This window comes from Dreissena polymorpha, chromosome 7 (assembly GCF_020536995.1).
Source record: "Dreissena polymorpha isolate Duluth1 chromosome 7, UMN_Dpol_1.0, whole genome shotgun sequence".
NCBI lineage: Eukaryota > Metazoa > Mollusca > Bivalvia > Myida > Dreissenidae > Dreissena > Dreissena polymorpha.
Genome location: NC_068361.1, coordinates 28,772,739 through 28,800,152, shown reverse-complemented (window position 1 = coordinate 28,800,152; position 27,414 = coordinate 28,772,739). Strand labels below are relative to the sequence as shown.

Genomic DNA, 27,414 nt, shown 5'->3' with positions numbered 1-27,414 from the left:
TTACAAAAATATAATAGAATATAGAAACAAAATGAAACAAAAGCAAAATAAAACAACACCAATTGTTTTAAGATAAGTCGTCATACAAGACTTTGCGGAGAAATTAATTAATGCATTAATGTCAATAATTGTACTTTGTTTCTCAACCGATTCTAACATGTATACTGTATATGTCGAACAAACGGAACGTTCTCGATAGCAATTTGCAGGCCAAGATTTAAAGGGGCGGAGGCAGTGGCATATACTGCCCGCATGGCTTGTATATGCCTCACATATGACAAAAAGCAGATTGTGACAACAGGGGTTGCCATTGATCAGTATCTCAAACCAACGCTCAGGTCCAAGTTCAAAACTAGTTGGGGTGAGGGGAGTGCACATTTTGTCCAGTCGGTTTGGGTGAGGGGAGTGCACATTTTGTCCAGTCGGTTGGGGTGAGGGAAGTGCACATTTTGTCCAGTCGATCCCTAATCTTATACACTTATATTTTATAACAGCATCGTGCTTGCAAATAGTTTACTCGGGACAGGCGATAATTCAGAAATAAACCCCACTGTGTCCCATATGACACAATTGTGACCAGCTATTCGGTCTTATAGTGTAGTTCGACCGAAGACGAAGGAACAGTTTCGCCATGTGTAATCAACCTAGGTCGCAGTGGTGTAGTGGATGTTGTGTCCGCCTAGCAATTGGGAGGTCACGGGTTAAATCCCCACTGTGGGTGCGTTCTTTCGAATTCCCCCAACCATTACACCAAGTACTGATTCTTATCCCAGGAAACGGAATCGAGAGCTGTTCAAATAAGCGTTAGGCTTTCTATGCAATCGAGCAACAATACATATATGTTTAAACTAACATGTGTTTAATCAAAGATTTCATCAGCATTGGCACACATTGACGAGAATTGTATTACTCTCAAAGTCTCAAACGCAATAATTGACTCCCTTTACCCCGTAGTGTTGTAGTTTCGTGTCGCCGTAAAGCTATGTTTATGATATGGTTTTGGTGCTGTGTATTATTAATTTAATTCTCTGGATGTAAACTGATTTTGGTGCTGTTTTTATTAATTTAATGTTCTTGGTGGCTCTGCCAAAATGTTATTGATGCGTGTATGTTATTTACGAAAAATAATATTTATATGAAACATTGCTTACTTTGTCGTAATGTTGTTAGTGCGTGTTTGTTGTTTTTATACGCAATTCACGATATGATAGATGAACGTTAGTCACCTAATTCATAGCTCAGGGGGGGGGGGCGTTTCATAAACGATCATACGACAATTTTGACTTACGAGAGATTTTTTGTAATCGAAATAAGTACATGAACTAACTCGCCATGCTTATCAAATGTATACGTCGTTATATAGAGATGCCAATGACATTAATAAAGTACTGAAAATTTATAATCATATGATATGGACTTAAGCAATTATGATTCTTTGAAAAATGTATCGTATTGTAAACGTGTACTACGACGTTTATTGAAATAGTCCCCTTCAGGTCTGCTTAAATTGAATATGCCTCAAGTCGCCTTCGCCATGGCTTTACAAAAAGACATTTGAATGTCTCGCTGAAAAATATGAACGTGCTTCCAATGTTATGGATCGTTGGAATCACGAAAGACTGAATGAAGGAACGAAATAACTAAACATTTAGCGGGGATTGAACGCTTATTTGCTCGGACAGTAATGTCAGTGGCCAGCCCAATGGCAGCCTGAATATATTCAAACGCTTGACGTATTTTTCATGGTTTTTAGTCTTTTCTTTATTCATAGGTCTATTAAAGGATTGGTGAATACGAGCCTTGTTTTGAGAATAAATGACTCCGAAGTTGTATTAAAGACTGGACATTAATAAGGATATACAAACATGTTTAAATTTGCATATACATGTATGTATGATCATACACTAACGAAATATGAAATAAAAGACATATAAATACATTCAATTTATTCGTTTAAGTGCATGTATGCGCATGTTGCACCTGCTCTCGCTTCACAATTCATCATCATCATCTCCATCATCATCATCATCATCATCATCATCATCATCATCATCATCATCATCATCATCATCATCATCATCATCATCATCATCATCTCCATCATCATCTCCATCATCATCATCATCATCATCATCATCATCATCATCATCATCATCATCATCATAATCATCATCATCATCATCATCATCATCATCATCATCATCATCATCATCATCATCTTATACTATTACTACTTATAATAATAACGTCCTCGTCCTCGTCATCATTCTCATCGTCATCAGCAGCAGCGACATCACTAGCATTATCATCATCATCAGCATTATTATTATTCATGACTAACTAGTGTTTATAATTTTAATGATGCTAAAATTAAGAAAATGGCTGACGTTTAGGAGATAATCAAAATATTTATAGAAAAATGCATTAAACGCAAAAGCACTTTATGAAAAATAACATGGTGTTATGTTAATACAAAAGTAAGTGATTGCACAAATATTTGGGTTGTAACCGCCTGGCAACACGTTTCACATATAACACAAATCCGACGAACAATAAGATACGCAACTCGCATACATAATAATGTATGCTATATACATTGTATGAGCACTTGTCGATTGTCATCAATTTTCTGGTTAAAAAATGTTGTAACGCAAATGTCGTCGCTCAGTGGTATGTCTGCGATGTTGCGAAAAGATGCTTCTTAAGGAATAAGTCTTGTAAACATTGAGAAGTGTTAGAGTGAGGATGTAGACGACGAAAAACGACATCAACTGCATATCGTATGCACCAGATTCTAAAATCTCTGCAGCAGTTTTATTGTAGTAGGAATATTTTTTGGCAAATTATATTCATAGTTATGAATGACGAGATATGCATGAATTCGTCGAAATATTTTGAATAATACTTGATGCGCCTAATAAATTTCGCATAATATTACACCGTCAGCTATGTAGATATTTGAATTTATTAAATGTTATTATGCACCAATTAAAATGTTATGTTTTTTTTAACAATATATTAACTATTGATTTGGGAACAGTTGTATCTCATGAACTAACGTTATCGTCTGAAAAACTTTCGTTCACGCTGTCGCTCAGTTTTGACGTGCTTTCAATCAGGTCCAGTGACGTCATTGATTGGCACGTGCTGACGTCAGACAAGGCCGGGGACCTACACTTGCTTAAATCCAGTAACTGATCTGTGTCTGTGTTAACCTGCTCTGTGTTTGACGGATCCTGCTCCGTGGGATCGTTGGTCTGTTTCGATGAGCTTCGTCGAAATTTAGCTCGTGCGTTCTGGAACCATACCTGCAAAGGTAAGCAGAAATTTTAACAAAATATGTTCTATCATTAACGTGTTGATTCTATCGTACAAAAAATGTTCTTACGTTTCTATAGTGTTAATTTCCAATAGTATATGCGGAATTTCGAGTAGATTGCACGACGAACTTGTTATAGGACATTCCGTATCGAAATAATAAGAATATAGTTTTCTAACTGGAATGATACCAGAGAATTTTTACTTTTTGTACATATCTGTATCGCCCCTTACATGCTTGACATATTATACAATTTTCTACGTGTGATGCTACAATTTCGTATATTTTCATAGTAAAATTTGATCATTTTCAGTGGTGAAATTTTCTTTGACATTTTTCGAATAACGTTATTGTTGCAAAATGACGTCGCCAAAATCAAACCAAGTTACGTCGGTAAACAACTGCAAACATTTATTTAGAATGCTGACTTGAAAATTCCGGATTCGTACAAAAAATATGGTATGTCAGATCCGTTATATGCGTCGATCTGTGTCTACTATAAAGGGTACCACAATTCATCATGCTAAAAATAATCATATCTGTAAGTTTTAACTCGGTGCGAATTGAAAGTGACGTAATAAATGTGTAGCTGCACTTACTTAATAATTGCGTTTACTTGCGTTTACACGCTTATGTTGCACACATATATACATTGATTGTATACCTGCGCATACAAACACATGTGATTCCTGATACCGGTATATTCATTATTGCGTATACACAGTGATGTCATACTTGCGTTTATAAAACGACGTAATACTTGTGTATACACACTGACGCGATACTTACGTACACACAATGACGCCATATTTGCGTACACACACTGACGTCATACTTATGTACACACACCGACGTCTACTTGAGTACACATACTTACGTCAAAATTGAGTCGACACAATGACGTCATATCAACGCACACACACTGACGTCATATCTACGCACACATACTGACGTCATGCATGCGTGTACTCACTGAAGTCATACCTACGTATACAAAGTGACGACATACCTGGAGGACTCGCTTGCTGAGTTGCGTCTTTTTGGCCAACTCTTTGAGGTCCTTGGCGTCCGGGTTGTGATTCACGGCGAAGTACGACTTCATCGTGCGCAGCTGCGTGTGCTTGAAAGAAGTGCGGACTCTTTTCTGGCGCGGAGGAGTGCCGCAGTACTTGTCACGGGGTATGAAGTCGCCATGTTTGTTAGTGAGCAGACCTGAAGTTAATGGCGTTATTTTCTAGATATTGTGACACAGACAGCTGAACGCACAAACTTTTATTGATAAGTTTGATGAACATTATAGACTCCAAATAACTAATTTATATTAGGCTAATGTACTTTGATAAGTTTTTGGTACTGTTGTTGTTGGGTTATTGTTGTTATTGTTTATGCTAGTTTAATGATGCTTTGTAGTTTTGCGTCGCAATCGAGGTAAATTAATTTCCGGCCATATGATGAAGTTGATTTCAGCGAGTGAGCGGCTGTTAGGTACAGCGAGTGAACAGTTATAATGTAAAAAACGTTTGTTCATGGCACACTAAATGTTATTACTAGATTGATAAGGATATTAGTCATCAATTGGCATAGTAGCTGATAAAAAGTGACCAAAAATGTTAGGAACACAAATTCGAACATTTCATACAAACAGGCTTATCAGAGGTAACGCAACTAGGATGTAATTGAAGCCTGGTTCCCTGTCTGTGAAAATAAACATTCCACCCGAGAGACCGGGTCTCAATCATCGCAAGATCGGCTTTCATTACAGAGGCAATAATTAGTAGCAGTTTCAATCACCGAGGGGTTGAAAGAATGAGACAGAGTTCAAGTGCAGGTTTGCATCGTATTTAAACAATACGCGAGATAAGTTTTAGTGATTTTAATTAATATAACAAATGAACAATACATTTAATTGCAAAATATTAAAAGTACCGCTAAATCAAATTTACATCAACTACGAAAAATGATTATTTTGCGTTGAAACCATTCAATTTTGCCAAATAGTATTCCAAACTTAAGCTGAAGCATAGCGTTAAGATTATCCCATCATCAGACGTGCATTGTCGAAATAAACCACTGTGGAATAAATTTTCCTCTATTTCAGCAGTGCTGAAATATAGCTGTCACGCGCGGCGAAGAATGTTCATATTACTCGGAATCAACTATAAAGTTATCATTTTTAGTAAAATCGAATCAGATTCAACAAAACAAACAATTTGATTCCAAGATGTAATATATTTTAAACACATAATGCAACTCAAATAGCAAATAAACATTATTTACAAATATTAACTGCGTGTACTCGTGACGTCATTATTAACACGTCATACGACACAATGCATGTTGTTTCACGCTAAAGATGCAGTTGTTTAGTGTCTTTTTTTTCATTATTTCTTAAAAATCGGGGACATAGACGTATGATAAACCGAAAAACAGGTTAGTTACTGATCTTTAACCAGGTTTTCCGAAGGAAAAAACTGGTTATTAGATTGGCGAATGCGGGCGGGCTGGCTGGCTGGCTGGCTGGCGGGCTGGCTGGCGGGCTGGCGGAATAAGCTTGTCCGGGCCATAACTATGTCGTTCATTGTCAGATTTTAAAATCATTTGGCACATTTGTTCACCATCATTGGACGGTGTGTCGCGCGAAATAATTACGTCGATATCTCCAAGGTCAAGGTCACACTTTGAGTTCAAAGGTCAAAAATGGCCATAAATGAGCTTGTCCGAGCCATAACTATGTCGTTCATCGTCAGATTTTAAAATCATTTGGCACATTTGTTCACCATCATTGGACGGTGTGTCGCGCGAAATAATTACGTCGATATCTCCAAGGTCAAGGTCACACTTTGAGTTCAAAGGTCAAAAATGGCCATAAATGAGCTTGTCCTGGCCATAACTATGTCATTCATTGTGAGATTTTAAAATCATTTGGCACATTTGTTCACCATCATGGGACGGTGTGTCCCACGAAAGAATCACGTCAATATCTCCAATGTCAAGGTCGCCACGACTAAAAATAGTTTAAAAAAAAAAAACTTACAAAGGGGATTAATTTTTTTTGGTCATTTCAAAAGTTCAGTTTGAGTTTTCTCCCTTTATCAGATTTTTTTTTCACAATGAAAACCTGGTTTTGTGACAATTTTGTCCCTTGTTTTGTAATGTATTAGGCTCGACACGATTAAAATAATGAAACTATGTTTTCTTAAAATATCTTTGGGATTTTCCGTCTAGTTCGATTTTCCTATTCTATTTTTAAAGAAATAATTTACGACAAAGAAAATTGATGGGATTAATCGAATACTACGTTGGTGCCGAATAAAGCTAAGTTTATCTTGCTCGGCACGAAAATCTGAACCACTCGACAAGGCTCGTGCTTCAGATTTTCTAAGCCTCGAAAAATAAACATTGCTTTATTCAGCACCGACCCAGTATTCTCTATATTGCAGTTTTTGAAAACACGCGTGCTGAAATTGTTAAAAATGGTAAACAAATCTTTTTTCGTTCTTTTTCCACATTATTATAACATTTTCCTTTCATTGCTTTCTGGTTTCTGTTCTCAGAAAGAACCAAAATACAAGCGCCTTGAACAAGAACACATATAAAATGAGTCGTGTTCTGAGAAAACTGGGCATAATGCATGTGCGTAAAGTGTCGTCCCAGATTAGCCAATGCAGTCCGCACAGGCTAATCAGGGACTACATTTTCCTCCTAAATTGGATTTTTGCTAAGAAGAGACTTCATTTAAACGAAAAATGTCAAAAAAGCGGAACGTGTCGTCCATGATTAGCCTGTGCGAACTGCACAGGATAATCTGGGATGACAATTTACGCACAAGCATTATGCCCAGTTTTCTCAGAACGCGACTCAAATATGCATCATATTTATCAGCCGCGTCCTATGAAAACTTTGCTTAATGCATTTGCGCAGTCCGCACGTGCTAATCAAGGACGACACTTTCCGTTTTTTTATTATTTTTCATTTATCGGAAGTCTCCTTTTAGCGAAAACCCAGTTGAGGCGGAAGTGTCGTCCCTCATTTGCCTGTGCGGACTGCAAAGGCTAATATTGGACGACAATTTTCGCACAGGCCATAAGCCCAGTTTCCCAAAATAATTAATCCTTTAGCGCTGGAACCGGATTTTAAAAGCCTTTGCAAACAGTTTGGATCCATATGAGACGCCACAGAACGTAGCGTCTCATCAGGATCCAAACTGTTTGCTATTTTGATAGTATTCTTTGAAAAAAAATCGAAGAAAATGCTAATTATAGAAATTCAGCAGACGACATTTTAGCAGACGACCAAATTCCCAGCATGCAAAGGGTTAAATTGAATGTTTGGCACAAACGCCTATATCAGCCTTCATAGGCTCGCTAAACAGGACTGATGGTCTGAAAACAGCCTCTTACAGCAATAACTCGAGGGTTCCGATTGCAAATGATTATGAATATTTTCCACGTACACGCCAAAATACAAGTAATAGATTCCTTGAAAATATCGTTGGTTCGATGTTTTTCGTGAGAGAATGCTGTGTTTTTTTCGCCTGCCATTGAGAGACGTCCGTTCCGCCTTGCGCACATGACTGGCATGTGACATGCGCGGTGGGTGGCTGCGCATACCACGTGACAAGTCGACCGAGATAATCGATAGAGGAACGAGATTTTGTCTTCCGGTTGACACATAATCACGATCTGATCAAATTAATCGTTGACAGGCTATTTGCTGACAATTGTATATATTTGTGTGTGTGTGTTTTTTCTCCTTATAATCATAATGAAAGTAATAATAATAAAAAGATAATAATATATCTATTATTATTATTTATGAGTAGTAGTATTAGTATTTATTAGTATTTGTATTTGTATCACAAGAAGAAGCAGTACCAGTGGCAGCAGCAGCAACATCAGCAGCAGCAGCAGCAGTAGTAGTAGTAGTAGTAGTAGTAGTAACAGTAGTAGTCGTAGACGTAGTAGTAGTAGTTGTAGTATTTTTAGCATCATATTTTTTGTGATGAAATGTTTTGCGAATTACTTTTTAAAAAAAGATTTGTATCTACAAACCACAGCATGCAACACATTTTTAAAAGATCGCATTTTTGATAATCTTAAATAGTTTACAGTTCGCTCAGCAGAAAATTAGCCACAATGTTGTTTTGTCGTCATCTGCAAGTGTTTTCGTTCTGATCTGGACCGAGTTGAACCCGATATCCCGTTCTGCTTCTCTTTGAAACTGTCGGGCCTATGCTTTCTTATTTTTACGTTAATTTATTTTGTATACGTGGAAAAAAATGCAAATCTACATATATTTAATCATTTAAAGATATGTGAGCAAGTTGTCTTCGATTTATTTTACATTTGTATAGCAAATCATCCTCTTTTACTCTTTCGAGTAAACATTGAAAATACATCATGAAAACAAAATGGTGTTTAGATCTTCTTCAAAAATTGACTCAAATTCAAACCCAATCGTAGATAAGGTGTAATATATTACTGTCATAAATTCAGACAATGGCCTTTTATTTTAATTTTCCGACGTCCATGTTTATTTAGTTTCAAATCAAAATTATGGCATATAAACATTCCGTATACCCGGTAGTGGTCGTCCTAAGATTTCAACTTGCTTTGATGAATGATGGTTTAATTTTTAATTATCAAACTTATATGATTGCTGATAGTTAGGAGTCTGAAAGTAAATACTGTGAAATTATTATTATTGGAAATTTCGTGGCTTTTTTAAGTAATGACGTTTGTTTACACTAAAATTCTTGGATTTCACATTTTCGAAAAAAGGACATTTTGCATTTGTAAGTTTCCAATTTGTTTGTGCCGTCCAAAAGGGCTTATTCGAGACGACTGTATCCGCATTATTGAATTTTTTGCTCGAAGAAAGTCTCTTTCAACTTCCAAATGAAAATCGAGTCTAGGCGGAAAGTGTCCTCCCTAAATAGCCTGTGCGGACTGTTCAAAGAAAGTCTGTGCGGACTGTTCAAAGAAAGTCTGTGCGGACTGTTCAAAGAAAGTCTGTGCGGACTGCTCAAAGAAAGTCTGTGCGGATTGTTCAAAGAAAGTCTGTGCGGACTGTTCAAAGAAAGTCTGTGCGGACTCTTCAAAGAAAGTCTGTGCGGACTCTTCAAAGAAAGTCTGTGCGGACTCTTCAAAGAAAGTCTGTGCGGACTGCTCAAAGAAAGTCTGTGCGGACTGTTCAAAGAAAGTTTGTGCGGACTGTTCAAAGAAAGTCTGTGCGGACCGCTCAAAGAAAGTCTGTGTGGACTTTTCAAAGAAAGTCTGTGCGGACTGTTCAAAGAAAGTCTGTGCAGACTGTTCAAAGAAAGTCTGTGCGGACCGCTCAAAGAAAGTCTGTGCGGACTGCTCAAAAAAAGTTTGTGCGGACTCTTCAAAGAAAGTCTGTGCGGACTGCTCAAAGAAAGTCTGTGCGGACTGCTCAAAGAAAGTCTGTGCGGACTCTTCAAAGAAAGTCTGTGCGGACTCTTCAAAGAAAGTCTGTGCGGACTGTTCAAAGAAAGTCTGTGCGGACTGTTCAAAGAAAGTCTGTGCGGACTGTTCAAAGAAAGTCTGTGCGGACCGCTCAAAGAAAGTCTGTGCGGACTGTTCAAAGAAAGTCTGTGCGGACTGCTCAAAGAAAGTATGTGCGGACTGTTCAAAGAAAGTCTGTGCGGACTGTTCAAAGAAAGTCTGTGCGGACTCTTCAAAGAAAGTCTGTGCGGACTCTTCAAAGAAAGTCTGTGCGGACTGCTCAAAGAAAGTCTGTGCGGACTGTTCAAAGAAAGTCTGTGCGGACTGTTCAAAGAAAGTCTGTGCGGACTGTTCAAAGAAAGTCTGTGCGGACTGTTCAAAGAAAGTCTGTGCGGACTATTCAAAGAAAGTCTGTGCGGACTGTTCAATTATAAAAATAATGAATGACTACAACTGTGTATACATAGGTTGTTGACCCAAATGATTCTTCATGACTGTGAGGTTTGGAATTTTCGACCCATATTATTTTCATATTATTCCCCGATATCGCTAAGTCTGTAATAATTTTATTCGTATGGCATCTCATTAGTTAAAGTTTCTAAGTGCCAAGACGTCATGAAAATCGTGAGACTGACTAAAACATCGAATTAGTTAAAAAAACTAAGACTATTAACGCGAAAAGAAATTTGATGTGTTATTATAGTTTTCTCATATTTAGAAATTGTTAACCATTTCCGAATAAAAGAACTTTTTTAAATAGAGAAAACATATCCCCACCCTAGAGAGATGCTCTGCTTTTACAACGTCAAGTTCTTATTTAGGGTGGAAATGTCCATTACAATATGCCTAACTGTAAAGAAACACTGTGCTGAGCATATTAATATAAAAATATAAAAAAACAAGATGTGTTTGTGAAACACTTTGTCCCCCCATATATTTGACCTTTAACCTTGAAGGATGATCTGACCTTGACCTTTTAACACTCAAAATGTGCAGCTTCATGAGATACATATGCATGCCAAACATCAAGTTGCTATCTTCAATATTGCACAAGTTATGGCCAATGTTAAAGTTTGACGAAAACAAACCAACACACAGGGCAAAAACAATATGTCCCCAAACATAAAAATAATTATTTGATATACTGTTGCATAAAATAAGCATTATGTGCAGTGTTTTAAAATACCCGACCCCAACCGAAGCTGGAACCAATTTCCAGTTAATTTGTATTAATACCGATTATATATTAACCGATGGAATATTCAAATACTTGTTGCATTCCTGGTTATAAGGTCACGAATCTATTTCTGTAGACAAGTTTCATCTTAACTTTTATCTGAGAAAAACGCATGATTAATTCATGCATACGAACAAAATCCCAAAATTTTATCCAAATGTGAAGACTGAGTTAAACACTCGTGAGTCATGTGAATGTGAAGACTGAGTTAAACACTCGTGAGTCATGTGAATGTATGTTCTTAACCCATTTATGCCTAGTGGACTTTCCCATCCTTCTAAATTGGATCAAGTTATTTCCAAAATTAGAGATGTCTGGATTATTTATTTCTATTTTTAGAATATTTCTTACAGAAATTCCTTTAAGCAAACAGCGCAGACCCAGATGAGACGCCGCATAATGCGGCTCAACTGGGTCTACGCTGCTTGCAATGTCCTTTTTTCAGGACGCTAGGCATAAATGGGTTAATTTACATGCATCAGGTACGACACTTTCCGCCTTAACTGTTCGCTAAGAAGAGACTTCCTTTTAAACAAAAAAATCCATTAAAGTGAAAAGTGTCGTCCCTGATTGGACTGCGCATGCGCAGGCTGCATGGGCTAATCATGGGAGACTCTTTACGAACATGATATAAGCTCTGTTTTTTTTAAACGCGGCTCATTTTTATTTAAGCATATGTTGCCATTTTCATTTTAAATTCTCGGAAACTTTCCCCATATGATTACAGTATAATACTCGGATGTTCGCCCACACCCCTGCAAGCGCCTTGAGTGTCGGTAAAGGGCCTAGCGGAATACGCTTGTTTAGCCGATCACGTGACGTTAGACAACAGAGAGGCCTGATTACGTCGCCGGTATTTAGTCTTTGAACTTCTGTTTGAAGTTGGTTTGAGTGGGTCACTTGGGCCGCACTTAAAGGCAGTCAGAGGTTGCACGAAGCTCTTAAAATAATATTTAGTGGAGCACTCCCGAATATCGCAAACAATGAACAGGCCTTTGCTTTACCCATAAAAAATAAAGGATTGCGTAGTTAAAACCATTTCGTGAATGTGTTAACATAGTATTTTTTTCTAGTCTGCTATCATATCATTTAATTATTTGATATTATTTTAGGAACTAAATAGTTATTCTTGAAACTATTTATAGAAAATGGCAACAGATGATTCCGTCATTTACGAGTTTTCCGAGCCCTAGGTGAAAGTTTAATGGTCATATACTAGTAATACTTATGTGCATATAAATCCACAAAGACTACCGGTAATTAGGGACGATACGTTCCGCTTGTACGGTATTTTTCGTTTATAGAAAGTCTCATTTTAGCGAAAAGCTTGTTTATTCCTCACAGGCTAATTTGGGATGACACTTTACACACATGCACTAAGTCCAGTTTTAGTAGAACGAGACCCAACTAGAATCTACACAGTTTCCCCATCTTGAGTAATGTACTTTTTTTCTGCAGAAGCTAGGGTGCCCATGGTATGTTTGTAATGGGATCGACGACATTGCAAAGAATATATATGGGTCGTGCTCTGTGAAAAGGGGGTTAAATGCATGTGCGCAAAGTGCCGTCCCAGATTAGCCTGTGCAATCCTCACAGGCTCATCAGGGACGACACTTTCCGCTTTTATGATGCTTTTCGTGTTATGAAAGTCTCTTCTTAAATATCAAGTTTAGGCGGAAAGTGTCGTCCCTGATAAGCCTGTGCGCACTGCACAGGCTAATCTGGGACAAAACTGTATGCACATACATTAAACCCCTTTATCACAGAGCACGGCCCGTGCATACATACGGCAACTTCTGACTGTCGCAAGTCATATGTTCACGAGTTCCGGATGTTGCCAGTGCCCTCTGAAGGGCCGTGAGAGGCAATTAGCGGCGCCCTCTGTCCGCTGACAGCCGCCTCTCCGACCAATTAGCGACACAACGGACATGCCCACTCAAGATTTCAAACAGAAATAATCGTAATGAATTTCGACATACATCAATATTGAGGCAACACTGTATTAACTTCAGTTTGCTGTATGTCCAGATACCGTTGGTATGTGTTCGTGTTTTCATACTTCCATGGTTAACCGTTAGTTTCGTTAAAGAAAACCGCTCGCTGATTTCGCTTACTGTAATATAATTGGGCATATTTATTATCGGGAAATGGCGATAGTGTATTCGAATAGATCAGGGTATTCAATCTTCGAATTTCGTCTGTCAATCTCGTTCTGTCAGACGATTCATTACCACGCGCCATTACGTCCATGCACGTGCCGCAATGTCAGTTCTGATTGGTCCATTCGTCTTAACTCACAGACTTCCAAGAAAACGTCTGCTTAATTTCCGATTTCCTCAAACATATTGATATTATGTAAGACAGGTGAGTAATGTGAGTATCACGTGGTGTGTGTTCTTACAAAACTTGTGAATGATACTTTCATGAAAAAACACCGTTCTCCAATTAACCCATTTATGCCTAGTGGACTCTCCCATCCTTCTAAATTGGATCCATTTATTTCCAAAAGTAGGGATGTCTGGTATATTAATTTCTATAATTAGCATAATACTTACTGAAATTCCTTTAAGCAAACAGCGTAGACCCAGATGAGACGCCGCATCATGCGACGTCTCATCTGGGTCTACGCTGTTTGCAATGTCCTTTTTTCAGGACGCTAGGCATGAATGGGTTAATATTAAAACACTTTTCCACTTAAAAATAATTTTCCAAAAACTTGAGATTAGTGTTTAAAGGGGCCTTATCACGTTTTGGTTGATTGACAAAATTGAAAAAAAAATCGCAAATTTTCGGTGTTGATATGATATTCGTGAGGAAACAGTAATGCTGAACATTTAACATGCTCTAAAATATCCATTAAATACATCTTTTGACGATTAAAAAAACCTGAAAAATATAAAGCATTGCAACGCGAAACGATTGAATGATTTGGAGAGTTGTGTTGTTGTCGTTATATTTTGTGATACTATGAGGATTGCTTATGTAAAGTATAAAATACATCACTCATTGTGTGAGCCCGGATGACCGAGTAGTCTAAGCGATAGACTTTTACTCCAGGGGTCAGTGGTTCGAGCCCAGTTGATGGTTACTTTTTTCTTTGTTTAATTTTCTTCCTGTTTTTTTACTGAAGCTTTTTACATCCAATTTTTGCATTTATCAATATAAAGCATTTAATGACAAACTTCAATACATACTTAAATCAGTGAAAAGGCCCCTTTAAGTTTCATGTATTGCACACACATTTAGACAACGGCAACTCGATCACTCTCTAAAAACATTCTATAAACAAACTGAACAAAATCGTTTTTGAGCGATTGGTATTATTTGAAAAAAGGCATTTCAAGTTAATGTGTTCAAAGATTTTAATTTTTCTTTTGCATTGTCAAGTTCTGTTTTACACTGTGAACAATGACCAAATCCAAGATTTTGGTTGTCGATGCAGAGCACAATTATTTAAATTATTGTGTTATTGAAAGTTATTATGGAAAAGATTTAAATAGAGAAACATTCCTTGTATAATATAATGTTCTATTTCATGACGAGTGTTGGATATATGTGACAAGGTCCGCTATATGGAGTTGATTAACTTGAAACACGCCGATATTATTTTGTTTAACTTAATAAAGTAAGTACTCTTATTATTTAAAATGGCTTTTTTGTTTTTTTAGTGTGTTGTGTTTTATTTATTGTTCTAAATAGACGTCATAAATCATGATCTACATGCTTACCTAACGTCTGGAAACATCCTTCCGGCACTATCATGTGTCGCCGTTTCCTTGAGCGACTAAGCGCGAGAAATTCGTAGCCGGAACTGTAGTATTCCAACGCATCATCCGTTACGTCATTAATGGCATCATAGTCCGTGAAATTGCAGTCATACACGCTATAATAGGGCGACCCTGATTGGAAGTTATTGAGCACGTGATCATAGTCCTCCTGGCAGAAGACCTGGTCGTCATGGACACCATACGTGTCCCCGGGAATCAGGGGCCGGTGGCACGTTACGCACGTGAAGCACTCCACGTGGTAGTATCTGTCACGTGATCTCATCACGAGCTCCGTGGACGAGATTCCGATGTGGCATCGGAAACAACGCCGCAAGGAAAACCGTCTGAAATTGAATAAGAAAATACGTTTAACAATTTCCATTTATATATTTATATAACAAATATAATGTGATAAAAAAAATGGTGACTACAACGATGATGATGATGATGATGATGATGATGATGATGATGATGATGATGATGATGATAATGATGATGATGATAATGATGATGATGATGATGATGATGATGATGATGATGATGATGATGATGATGATTATAATGATGATGATGATGATGATGATGATGATGATGATGATGATGATGATGATGATGATGATGATGATAATGATAATGATGATGATGATGATGATGATGATGATGATGATGATGATGATGATGATGATGATGATTATAATGATGATGATGATGATGATGATGAGGAGGAGGATGATGATGATGATGATGATGATGATGATGATGATGAGGATGATGATGATGATGATGATGATGATGATGATGATGATGATTATGACGATAATTATGATAATAATGATGATGATGATTATAACGAAGATTATGATGACGATATGATGATAATGCTGATGGTGACGACGACGACGAAAACGATGACGACGAGGGCGGTGGCGGTTGCGGTGGTGGTGATGGTGGTTTTGGTGGTGATGGTGGTGGTGGTGGTGGTGGTGGTGGTGCTGGTGGTGCTGGTAGTGGTTGTGGTGGTGCTGGTGGTGGTGGTGCCGGTGGTGGTGTGGCCGGCGGTGGTGGTGCCGGTGGTGTGGTGCCGGTGATGATGGTTCCGGTGGTGGTGGTGCCGGTGGTAATGGTGATGACGTCGACGACGACCACAACGACGACAGCGATGATGATGAAAACAAGAATCATGGGAATCTAGGCCATTCTAAAGCCAGGACTTCTTGTCTTCAAACCAGGACCAGACTCCAGCCTTTCAACCCGCCAGCAGTTCTTTCTAGCCCAGTACCAGATCCGCCCCGGGTCAGCGGCCGGGTCAGCACGCGGGGATCTCTCCGGTCTCTCACAGGCTGCAGACACGTGCCAGACTCGCACCTGCTCCGCGCGCTTGCCAGGAACGTTTTCAAGCGCCATTGAGCACATGCAGATGCTAAGGCCGTCTGCTACACGTTTTGGGGATGAATTTATGATTTTATTGTCATTCAAGCGTACGTTTTTTTCATAAAAATATTTTGATATGCCCGATTTCAAATTGAAATTAAAACACGATTTGAACACTGCTCTTTCTTATCGAAGCTTATGTAGTTCGTAATGTTTTCCCACTAACCTACTCGAGCCCTTTTTTTCTGGAGGTAAAACAATAAAAATGAAATAATAATATATAAGGAAGATGCTGTTAAGACAATTATGAAGAACGGGTACACGATTACAATGTTTTCTTTGTTTTGTTTTTAAGTTGAATGTTTCGCCGTTTCCAATAATATTTCTTTCTTATAACGGCGGTCAGTTTGCTAATTCACACAGTGCCTAGGTAAGCTGGTCACAAGTTCCAAGGTCAGAAACTTATCCAGTTACTTAAACCCGCCCTACTTAAGGTAGAGAGAGAATGGTCTCAGAAACAAATTTAATCACATATCCCCATACAATATATGAGCCTTGTTCTGAAAAAACAAGGCTAATCAGGGACGACACTTTCCGCCTAAACTTAATTTTCGGTAAGGACGGACTTCCTTGACACTAAAAATACCATACAAGCGGAAAGTGTCGTCCCTGATTAGCCTGTGCGGACTGCACAGGCTAATCTGGGACGACACTTTACGCACATGCATTAAGCCCAGTTTTATCAGAACGCGGCTCATATGTGGTGGGAACAGGGATCGAACCCGCGATTCTCGGATTTTCAGTCCAGTGCTCTACCAGCATACCGAGCCGGCCTTGGCAACACGAATACACAAATATCAAGAAACTCGTAATGAAGATAACACTAAGCGACATTCCATTTTAAATCATCAATGCAACTACAACTATGCAACACTTCATAAACCGCCACCCTAGGTCTATACCAGAGAGAGTCATTAAGGCGTCAACATCTTATAGACGAATGTGTGCTAATCCGTTTACTGCAAGTCATGCATTGTTATGAACAATCCTTCACACGCTTATAGAGCCGCAGTCTTGTACGCTCATCTAAATATCTCCGGGGTTGGTTGTCAAAACTGAGTGTATGCTTTCTTAAATAATCTCTACGAAATTTGACCTGATTACGATCGCAGACGCAGGCTGATGGTTTTGCAATTATCACACAATTAATTATTTTCGCAGCACCATTTTGAAACCGGAAGTTGTAATTTCAGCTACTGGTAACCACTGCGCACGTATTCCAGATTATTTTGTGGGCATATTGACAATAAAATATGGAATAGCAATTAACAAAAGCCAGAGTTCAGCATTTCAAACAAGCCGTCACAATGGCCCCTGTAAAAGGCAATGATGATTCCGACACCTTCACATCTATCTACCGTCCAATAAAGATTTAAATGAACAATCTCTGACACATGTCTCGTGTGTAAACGAATTAATTTAACTGACTCTCGCTCTTAAAGGGGCCTTTTCACGCTTTGGTAAATTGACAAAATTAAAAAAAGTTGTTTCAGATTTGCAAATTGTCTTTTTAGTTATGATATTTGTGAGGAAATAGTAATACTTCAAACATATACCATGCTATAAAATATCCATTATATGCATCTTTTGACGATTTAAAAACCTTAAAATTATAAAGCGTTGCAACGCGAAACGATTGAATAATTTGGAAAGTTCTGTTGTTGTCGTTATGTTTTGGGAAACTACGAGGATTGCTTATATAGGTAAACAATACATCCATTGATAGCTGTGCACGGATGGTCGAGAGGGCTAAGCGGGAGGCTTTTTACTTCTGGACTCAAGGGGTTAGTGGTTCGAGCCCTGTTGAGTGTTACTATTTTCTCTTTTAAAAAAACTGTATTCTTGGTTTAACTGGAGATTTTTAAGTCCAATGTTTAAATTTATCAATATAAAGCATTTAATGACAAGCTTCAATACATGCCAAAATCTGTGAAAAGAGCCCTTTAACGTATGTGCGTAAAGTGTCGTCCCAAATTAGTAAGTGCACAGACCGCACAGATTTATCAGGGTCGACACTTTCCACCTAACTTGCACATGCTAATTTGGGACGATGCATTAATTAACCCATTAATTTTATGCCCAGTGGACTCTCCCATCCTTCAAAATTGGATCAATTTATTTCCAAAATTAGGGATGTCTAGTATACTTATTTCTATATTTAGAATATTTCTTACAGAAATTCCTTTCAGCAAACAGCGCAGACCCAGATGAGACGCCGCGTTATGCGGCGTCTCATCTGGGTCTACGCTGTTTGCAATGTCCTTTTTTCAGGACGCTAGGCATAAATGGGTTAAGGCCCTTTTCCTAGAGCGAAGTTTATTCATATTCTGTTACATTTGCTGCGCATGTATACGAATCAACTTAATTGTCTTGTCACGTATTCACTTAAACAATTTTTGTTTACAGGTCGCGGAGTTCATTTTCAAATTGCATAATAATACATATTATTAATATAACTTTATACTAGTATATGATGAGTATTTTATAGATTGAATACATCAAATAATCATAAAAGTATCATTTCTGTAAACTCAGCGACAATACATAATTTATATTAATTAACTGGAACTTTATAATTCTGGAATAAAACTGCGTTTTTGTATTTGTTGAAACCATACGCAGTGCATGCACTTAAATAACAGACAATATTGTTTCTAGTTAAACAACCATACAATTTCAAAGTTAGCGAATCGGTCGCCACGTTTAGTTAAAACAAATAACAGTAAACACGATTTGAATTGATATTGACTCACGATATATTACTTAATATAATTTGAAATGGCATAATCATTGTATTGTAATAAGAAGTATGCTTAGAACTTTGTTAAACATTAAAAATACTCAATGCAATAAATAAAATCTAAATAAAGAGAAATATCCGTGGTAGATTTTTGGAGGCAATCGATTATCTTACACCCCGTTGTTTGGTCCATGTACGATTGTTAATAAAATTGTCATATTAGGCCATTAATGTACGGATGTTAACAGCAGTCCAATGTTCAACAACTATTTTCTAATACTGAAATCATTTGATCCGGAAATTGTATCAATCCGAATGACCCTGCGAAAATGGCGTCACGTGATTACCGGAAATCTTCGCAGGATTTAGTCCAATTTCAAATAATTTTTCTCCTTTCAGCCATTATATTCATAGCAAATAAATCAGCTCGGAACATCTTGACAGAAATGACATGGGAATTCTCTTCGTTTTTATTGATTTCGGACAATATTCCCTGTACGATTCCTACAAAGACGGACTCCTACTATGACACCGGTAACACGTGACACTGTAGCGGAAATTCCGGATATGAATTCTTTATGTCTTCTGCTATTTGACATTCGATTTCCAAACTTCCCAAAGGGCTCATCGACAATAGGAATAACAGAACATTGTTCATGAAAGCTCTTAGCTTAATATTTTATATCTCCCGAACACGAATCTCAACTCTCGCGAGATTAACGCAGGTGCACATGGCTTGAAGTGTGAAGTTTATTGCTTTGACAAGAAAAGAGACGCAAAGAAAGTTAATCTGCAATACGGTTTTTATACCAATAATTATTGCTATTCATTAAGTTAGCGATACAATTCGCACATTTAGCCTTAAAATTGAGAGCTCCGGTTCTGAAGTAACTGATAGGTTACATATTTTTATAAGAAACTGCGCGTGGTCATCAGGTGCAGTTGTTTTAGTAAGTGACTTATTCAAGGAAGGCAACCATTCCGGATTGTGCCATACCAATTTTTCCTCTCCGCATGCTCAGTCATGATTCCATTCCTATCACTAAGTGCTAAACGTTTGCTTATGCTTTGATATATTTCATTTAACAAAGTTTTTGCTAAATTTTAACAAAACAATTCGTGTTTACTCACACACAAAAGAACTCACTCGCACGTTTCGTGCACCCAAACGCTCATATCTTTATAATATACTTCTCAAAACAGATACATAACCCACGTTTTATAAGACAGTTCTCATCAATTCTAAAATCTGGTGATGGCTATAGGAATGGATGAACCAATGTGAAAAACTATTTGCAATTATTTTCATTGAACATAGGCGAGAAGGTCACTTCACACCTACCGTTGATAATCCCGTTTGCAGAAGACGAGACCGTCCCGAACAAAGCACGTGATCTGGGTGTCCAACTGCGTATTGCATTCCGCGCAGCGCAGACAAGTCACGTGCCAGTGTTGTCCTGCGACGGACAAGAAGAAGCGGTCCAGAATACGCGCCCCGCAACCGGCGCATACGCCGTCCTGACACCGGCTCCCTGGCTCGCTTATAATCTGAAACTAATAAGCACATAATGTATCAATTATCCTATTAAAGTATGCAATATGAAGATAGATTGCTGCTCAAGTTACTTCTAAAAAAGAATAATATCAAAACAACAACAGCTGCTACTACTGCCATAACTATAACTTAACTAATGCTGTTGATGAGTATTCTTATTCCGGAAATAAAGACTCGAGTACAGTCTAGAAAGAGAGGTTATATATAAAGTAGTAGTAGTAGTAGTAGTAGAAGTAATAGTAGTAGTAGTAGTAGTAGTAGTAGTAGTAGTAGTAGTAGTAGTAGTAGTAGTAGTAGTACTAGCAGTAGAAGTAGTAGTAGTAGTGGAAGTAGTAGTTGTAGTAGTAGTAGTAGTAGTAGTAGTAGTAGTAGTAGTAGTAGTAGTAGTAGAAGTAGTAGTAGTAGTAGTAGTAGTAGTAGTAGTAGTAGTAGTAGTAGTAGTAGTAGTAGTAGTAGTAGTAGAAGTAGAAGCAGTAGTAGTAGTAGTAGTAGTGGTAGTAGTAGTAGTAGTAGAAGTAGTAGTAGTAGTAGTGGTGGTAGTGGTAGTAGTAGTAGTAGTAGTAGTAGTAGTAGTAGTAGTAGTAGTAGTAGTAGTAGTAGTAGTAGTAGTAGTAGTAGTAGTAGTAGTTTAGTAGTCGTAGTAGTAGTAGTCGTAGTAGAAGTAGTTGTCGTCGAAGTAGTAGTCGAAGTAGTCGTAGTAGTAGTCGTGGTGGTCGTGGTCGTGGTCGTCGTAGTAGTCGTAGTCGTCGTAGTCGTCGTAGTCGTCGTCGTCGTCGTCGTAGTCGTCGTCGTCGTCGAGTCGTCGTCGTCGTCGTCGTCGTCGTCGTCGTCGTCGTAGTAGTCGTAGTCGTAGTCGTAGTAGTCGTCGTAGTAATCGAAGTCCTCCTCGAAGTCGTCTTCCTCGAAGTTGGTTCTAATAATAGTCCCCGCCGTGCTAGCCGTAGTAGTCGTTCTAATCCTCCTAGTAGTTGTAAAAGTTGTCCTAGTAGTAGAAGTAACAGTAAAAGTAGACATTAATTTTTATTTAATAAGTTTCCAGCTGCTCTTCAATTTTTCTCCGCCAGATGGGCATATCAGCTGGGAAGATGATTCTGGGCTCTATTCCGAGCCACACATGTTCTGAACGAAATCAACCGTGCGCTGCTAGTGCAAATATGTTTGCGATGAATGTTTGATTGCCCGAGTCCAAACAGAGATACGAGTAAGCGTTGTGGAGAGATTTAAACGTTGGCAATACTATACACATCCCTGAAGCGGAAAACTTGTTTTATACTGTCTCTTTAATTCTCAAATTTAAAAGAATGTTATTGTGAATAATTGATTGTTATGTATTATTATTATTATTATTTATTATTATTATTATTATTATTATTATTATTATTATTATTATTATCATTATTATTATTATTATTATTATTATTATTATTATTATTATTATTATTATTATTATATGTTTATTATAAAAGAATCATCATCATCATCATTATTATTATTATTATTATTATTATTATTATTATTATTATTATTATATGTTTATTATAAAAGAACCATCATCATCATTATTATTATTATTATTATTATTATTATTATTATTATTATTATTATTATTACTTCGTATGTGAAAAGCATGTTCCAGCTCCTTAAGAAGCTCCCTAGACGCATACGAAAGTTTTTACATAACCATCGTCACTCTCAATTAAACGTAGTTAATTTGTTCGTGTCCGAAAATTTGGAATCTCAAAAAAATCTCAAAATACCGTGTCCGGAAATTTCGAGACACACTGACACTATACCTAATGCATTGGATGTTCTTATATTCCTGTGCATAACATCAATTATGAATATTGGCGTGTGCTTGCACTACCACACCGTTGACGGTTTTGTATTGAGTCGCGTTCTGAGAAAACTGGGCATAATGCATGTGCGTAAAGTGTCGTCCCAGATTTGCCTGTGGAGTCCGCAAAGGCTAATCAGGGACGACACTATCCGCTTTTATGAAGTCTCTTCTTAGCAAACATCCAATTTAAGCGAACTGTGTCGTCCCTGATTAGCCAGTGCGGACTACACAGGCTAATCTTGGACGACACTTTACGCACATGCATTATGCCCAGTTTTCTCAGAACACGACTCTATTAATTACCAAAGCATATGTTTGCAATGAATTTAAAATAATTTCATAGTGTTTTACTTTGTATTAACAGAAAGATATTTCGAGGCTATAACTTAACAATTTAGTACGAAGATAAGCAGATGATAAAATGTAGTGATATTGGTTTTTGCACGAAAACAAACAGTGGAAATTCAAATTGTAGTGTCTTTATGACATTAAAATTTAGGGCGGTAAAAAATTGTTCAAATTTAGTCTCACTTAAATAGGAACATACAGCTGTAGATAATTAAAGGCACACACCTTATTTGGCATAGTAAATTTAAGTATCAATAAGAAACGTATTTTATCTATGCCAATTAGAATATATTTGGTGGTTAGAAGGTAGAAATCCGTCTTTTTTGAGCTTTAAAACTTAAAAATAATCGCGTTTGTCGAAATGGACGCATACGTCTAGAAATCCTACTTTCGGTTTTAAAATCGGTTCCGTTTGAAAAATAATAAATTACTGGCTAACTAGGCTATAGATGTAACTTTATCTATGCCAATTAGAATATATCTGGTTGTCACAAGGTTGACATCCGTTTTTTTGCGCTTTAAAACTTAAAAATAATCGCGTTTGTCGAAATGAAAGAATACGTATAGAAATCATACTTTCGGTTTAAAAAGCGTACCTATCGTATGAAAAATAATAAATTACTAAGTAGTGCTAAGTAGTCTATAGATTTTGCACACTTTCAACGTGCATCTCTATGTATTGATTAACAACATGTATTGCATTTCAATGTGTGTGGCTTTAAAGTGAAGCATTGTCTATTAGCGGTATAGATACCTATTTAACAAATTAAGCAACTGTAACGGTCCAGTGATTTCACGCATTTATCTTCCCAGTTTTATGACCGTAAGTAGGTACATAGGTCCCAGCCGTAAGCGGTTGTAAAACAAATGCGTGTTATGTTCCCGGATTAACGCAAATAGGTTGATTTCTGATAAAAAGAAAGGGCCCGTACATTAAGAGTCATTAATTAAATGATGAAATCTTTATGTCCGAAAATTTGGAGTCGCAAATAAAAAAAATTGGATTAAATACTTATAGTGTCAAAAAAGTTGGAGTGATTACATTGTCAAACTGTACTTATATAACTATAATATTTATCAAACAAATTTTATAAAATAACAACATCAATACCTCTGAATGTTGTTAAGACTGAATACAAAGACAAACATCTCATAAAAGATGAATTACAACTAATATTCGCCATTTTCCATTTCCCGTCTATTTCATTCGTAATTTGTAATTTGTACCATCTCTGAAAATACCAAGTATACAGGCTGTTGTTTAAACAATTTAACATATATGAGTCGCGCACTTACAAAAATGCATATTTGTAAATTGTCCCAAATTAGCCTGTGCAATCAACACAGACTACTCAGGGACGACGCTTTCCGCTTTGGTAAAATGTATTTGTGGAAAGTCTATTCTAAGCAAAATTCCAAAATTGGGCGGAAAGTGTAGTCCCTGATTAGCCCGTGCGGACTACACAGACTGATTAGCCCGTGCGGACTACACAGACTGATTAGCCCGTGCGGACTACACAGACTGATTAGCCCGTGCGGACTACACAGACTGATTAGCCCGTGCGGACTACACAGACTGATTAGCCCGTGCGGACTACACAGACTGATTAGCCCGTGCGGACTACACAGACTTATTTGGAACGACACTTACCACACATGCACTATGCCCCTTTTTCCCGTGCTAAACGATACAAATCGTGACATCTTACCGAATCGATCTGCGGCGGGATCGTTTCGCCGACGTCCGTCGGCAGTTCACTGAACACCCGTCCCGGCTCCTTTGGCTCGTCGGCACACGAATCCACGAGCGTTCCAAACATATTGTCGGCGTCGGAATTGTTTAATGAAACTTCAATCAGCTGGTAAGACAGTTAATATCAGATTGTGTTTAAATGTCTTTTAGGAAATGCAAAATGCAGAACTTTGCAGATTGTGACGGTTGAATACAGTTTCACTTCGGAGTTGTGTTGTTTTTTTATGAATAGTAAATTAAAGAACCTATAAACACTTTTTTCACTTACAACGCATATTAATTTTTTATCAGCTGATAACATACAGTATTAATTTTGACGCTATATGATTGTGTTTGTTTGTTTTTACAGTATCTGTTGCGTTCGTTAGTATTAAACGTTTTTAAAATCGCAAATTGTTTTCAGGTTGCTACAATTCATCACCATGGTTTATACAATACACGGATAAGTTTTGCATACTGTTTGATAACATGGCATGATATCGAATCGCTATATTCAATATCAAAATGTAACTTATGATTTCAAAAATGCGACCGAAACTTGTGTAACTTAAGAAATTAAATTCATTGACTCGAGTGTATATTTGAGTCCCTGTTCTCGATGAGTCATACACGGAGATGAACGCTCTGTCAGTTCTTAGCGAGTACAAGTGTGACATCCCACCATTCGTCACCTGGCGTCTCTTCGTACCCGCACCTCGTCGAATACTTCAACAACGTTTGCTAAATCAACTGTAAAGGAATACGAACTCTGAAGTGTACTTCAGCGTGTTTACAAAACTATTCCGTCTACATTTTATCCCGTTGTCGAAGGTCAGCGAATCTTTAATCCTTTCGCACAACCGCTGTGTGGTATTTTTCGGTGAAAATCAGTCTTTTCAAAATCCTTTTTGTCAGTCTAGGCATCCCGCGGATACATTTACTGTGCAAACAATAAATTTCTCAAATGTCACAAGATTACTCCATGTTTGATCTCTATTTGAACCGGCCCCTGGGTATTTTCTACTCTTACACCCTTTAAAATATTATCTCAGAAGCATAAAATCGAATCTTGTTTGAATTTCCATTCTTTTCTCTCAGCACGATACACCAATTGTCATTTTTTGACAACGCCACGCCTACGGTGCATACAAACGAGATCACGTGACCAGTAGGCGGGGTTTTGAAGGTTGGATTCAAGTGGCCGTTGAAAATGGCTGTAAACCGATTGGGTATTGGAAACTCGGATGCGCTTATTCGCTAGACAAACAGTATCGGAGAAACTGCATTTGCAGAGGCTGCTCAGTTAGTTAGAAGTACTTGGAAAAAGCATACCGGTTAAAAGTAACGCTCCTGTAAGTAAAGCGAAACCGGTATAGTCCAATTTCTAAGTAGATCCTCTATTTAAAGGGGCCTTTTCACGTTTTGGTAAATCGACAAAATTGAAAAGAATATTTCAGATGCGCAAAGTTTCGTTTTTGTCGTTATGATATTTGTGAGGAAACTTTAATACTGAACATTTAAGATGCTATAAAATATCAAACATATTCTTTTGACGATTGAAAAACCTGAAAAATATATTTTTTAAGAGTTCTGTTGGTGTCATTAAATTGTGACACTAGGAGGATTGCCTATATTAAGTATAAAATACATCTAACATTGTATGAGCATGGATGGCCGAGCGGCCAAAGCGTTAGACTTTTACTCCAAAGGTCAGTGGTTCGAGCTCAGATGAGGGTTACTTATCTTTCTTTTTATTCGCGTTTTTTTATCTTCAGCTTTTTAGATCAAATGTTTACATGTATCAATATAAAGCATTTAATGACAAACTTTAATTCATGCCAAATTTGTGAAAAGGTTCCTGTAAGGTCCGTCATATTGAAGGAGAGTCAAAATAGTGATAAATTACGAGCCCATCAGCTGTAACTATAAAACTTGCGCAAATATGCACACACCCAAAATCATTGTAGATGTCAACTTATGATCCTTGTGAAACCCGCTCGAAATAAGTGCGTATGTTTGAGTTACTAATCGATTTCTTTATTAAAATCATGCAGTAAATCGAGTAAGTACACAACGTTCGATCCTGGCCCCACGAAAGTATAATTATACTACATTCGCGCCACGCACTTTCGGATAAATACACTCTTAAATGTAATTATCACACACGAAAATGTATTTGTCACGGTGGACAGAAGATCTCAAATGGCGCATGTGAGTACTCTTGAAAACACAATGCGCAACATGTGAATAGGTGCGTTTACACTTTTGTTTAGTTACTAGACATGACTTTGATGGGCAGTTTAAACGATTTGAATTGTGTTTCATTTGTCAAAACAAAAACTTCAATCTTCATCTTGAGGTGAACGTGCGGACGGACGAACTGCTCACATACAGTTTACTTTGAAATCATCATGAACGTACGGACGGACGAACTGCTCACAGAAAGTTTATTTTGAAATAATAATGAACGCACGGACGAACGAACTGGTCACAGACAGTTTATTTTGAAATCATCATGAACGTACGGACAAACGAACTAATGACAGACGGTATATTTTGAAATCATGAACGTACGGACGGACGAATTGATGGCAGACGGTATATTTTGAAATCATCATGAACGTACGGACGGAAGAACTGCTCACACACAGTTTATTTTGAAATCATCTAGTTGTTTAGTAAGGCAATCTTTGCATATTATGCAGCATTTGTTAATTACACAATGCACATACTATTTATTAAGTATGAACATCGCTCATGTCAACATTTAAACTTTTTTGTACAACCAAACGATCGGACGCACGCTGTGTATATATTTGCAAAACTAATCGATCTACTCTCATGTAAATAAGTTTTAGTTTTCTCAACTCGCGACCATTTAACGGTTGAACCAATATGAGACGACAATCATCGATTTAGAAAAACAAAACAATATTTTCCGGTTTGATTTAATAAAAAGCATAGCTTCATGATTAAACAAACGG

General features: G+C 37.5%; 2 protein-coding genes across 2 annotated transcripts in view; both read right to left on the bottom strand.

The window, feature by feature from the left end:
* Nucleotides 1–27,414, bottom strand: part of LOC127836866 (angiopoietin-2-like) — a 456,318-nt gene that overhangs the window by 268,612 nt on the left and 160,292 nt on the right. The window lies entirely within an intron of this gene.
* Nucleotides 1,932–25,526, bottom strand: LOC127836869 (LIM/homeobox protein Lhx9-like). Its single transcript, XM_052363510.1, has 5 exons — nt 24,408–25,526; nt 20,301–20,512; nt 14,749–15,131; nt 4,329–4,531; nt 1,932–3,308 (listed from the first exon to the last, which is right to left on the bottom strand). Exons 1-5 carry the CDS (start codon nt 24,516–24,518, stop codon nt 3,048–3,050), a joined length of 1,170 nt encoding a protein of 389 aa, XP_052219470.1. The 5' UTR covers nt 24,519–25,526; the 3' UTR covers nt 1,932–3,047.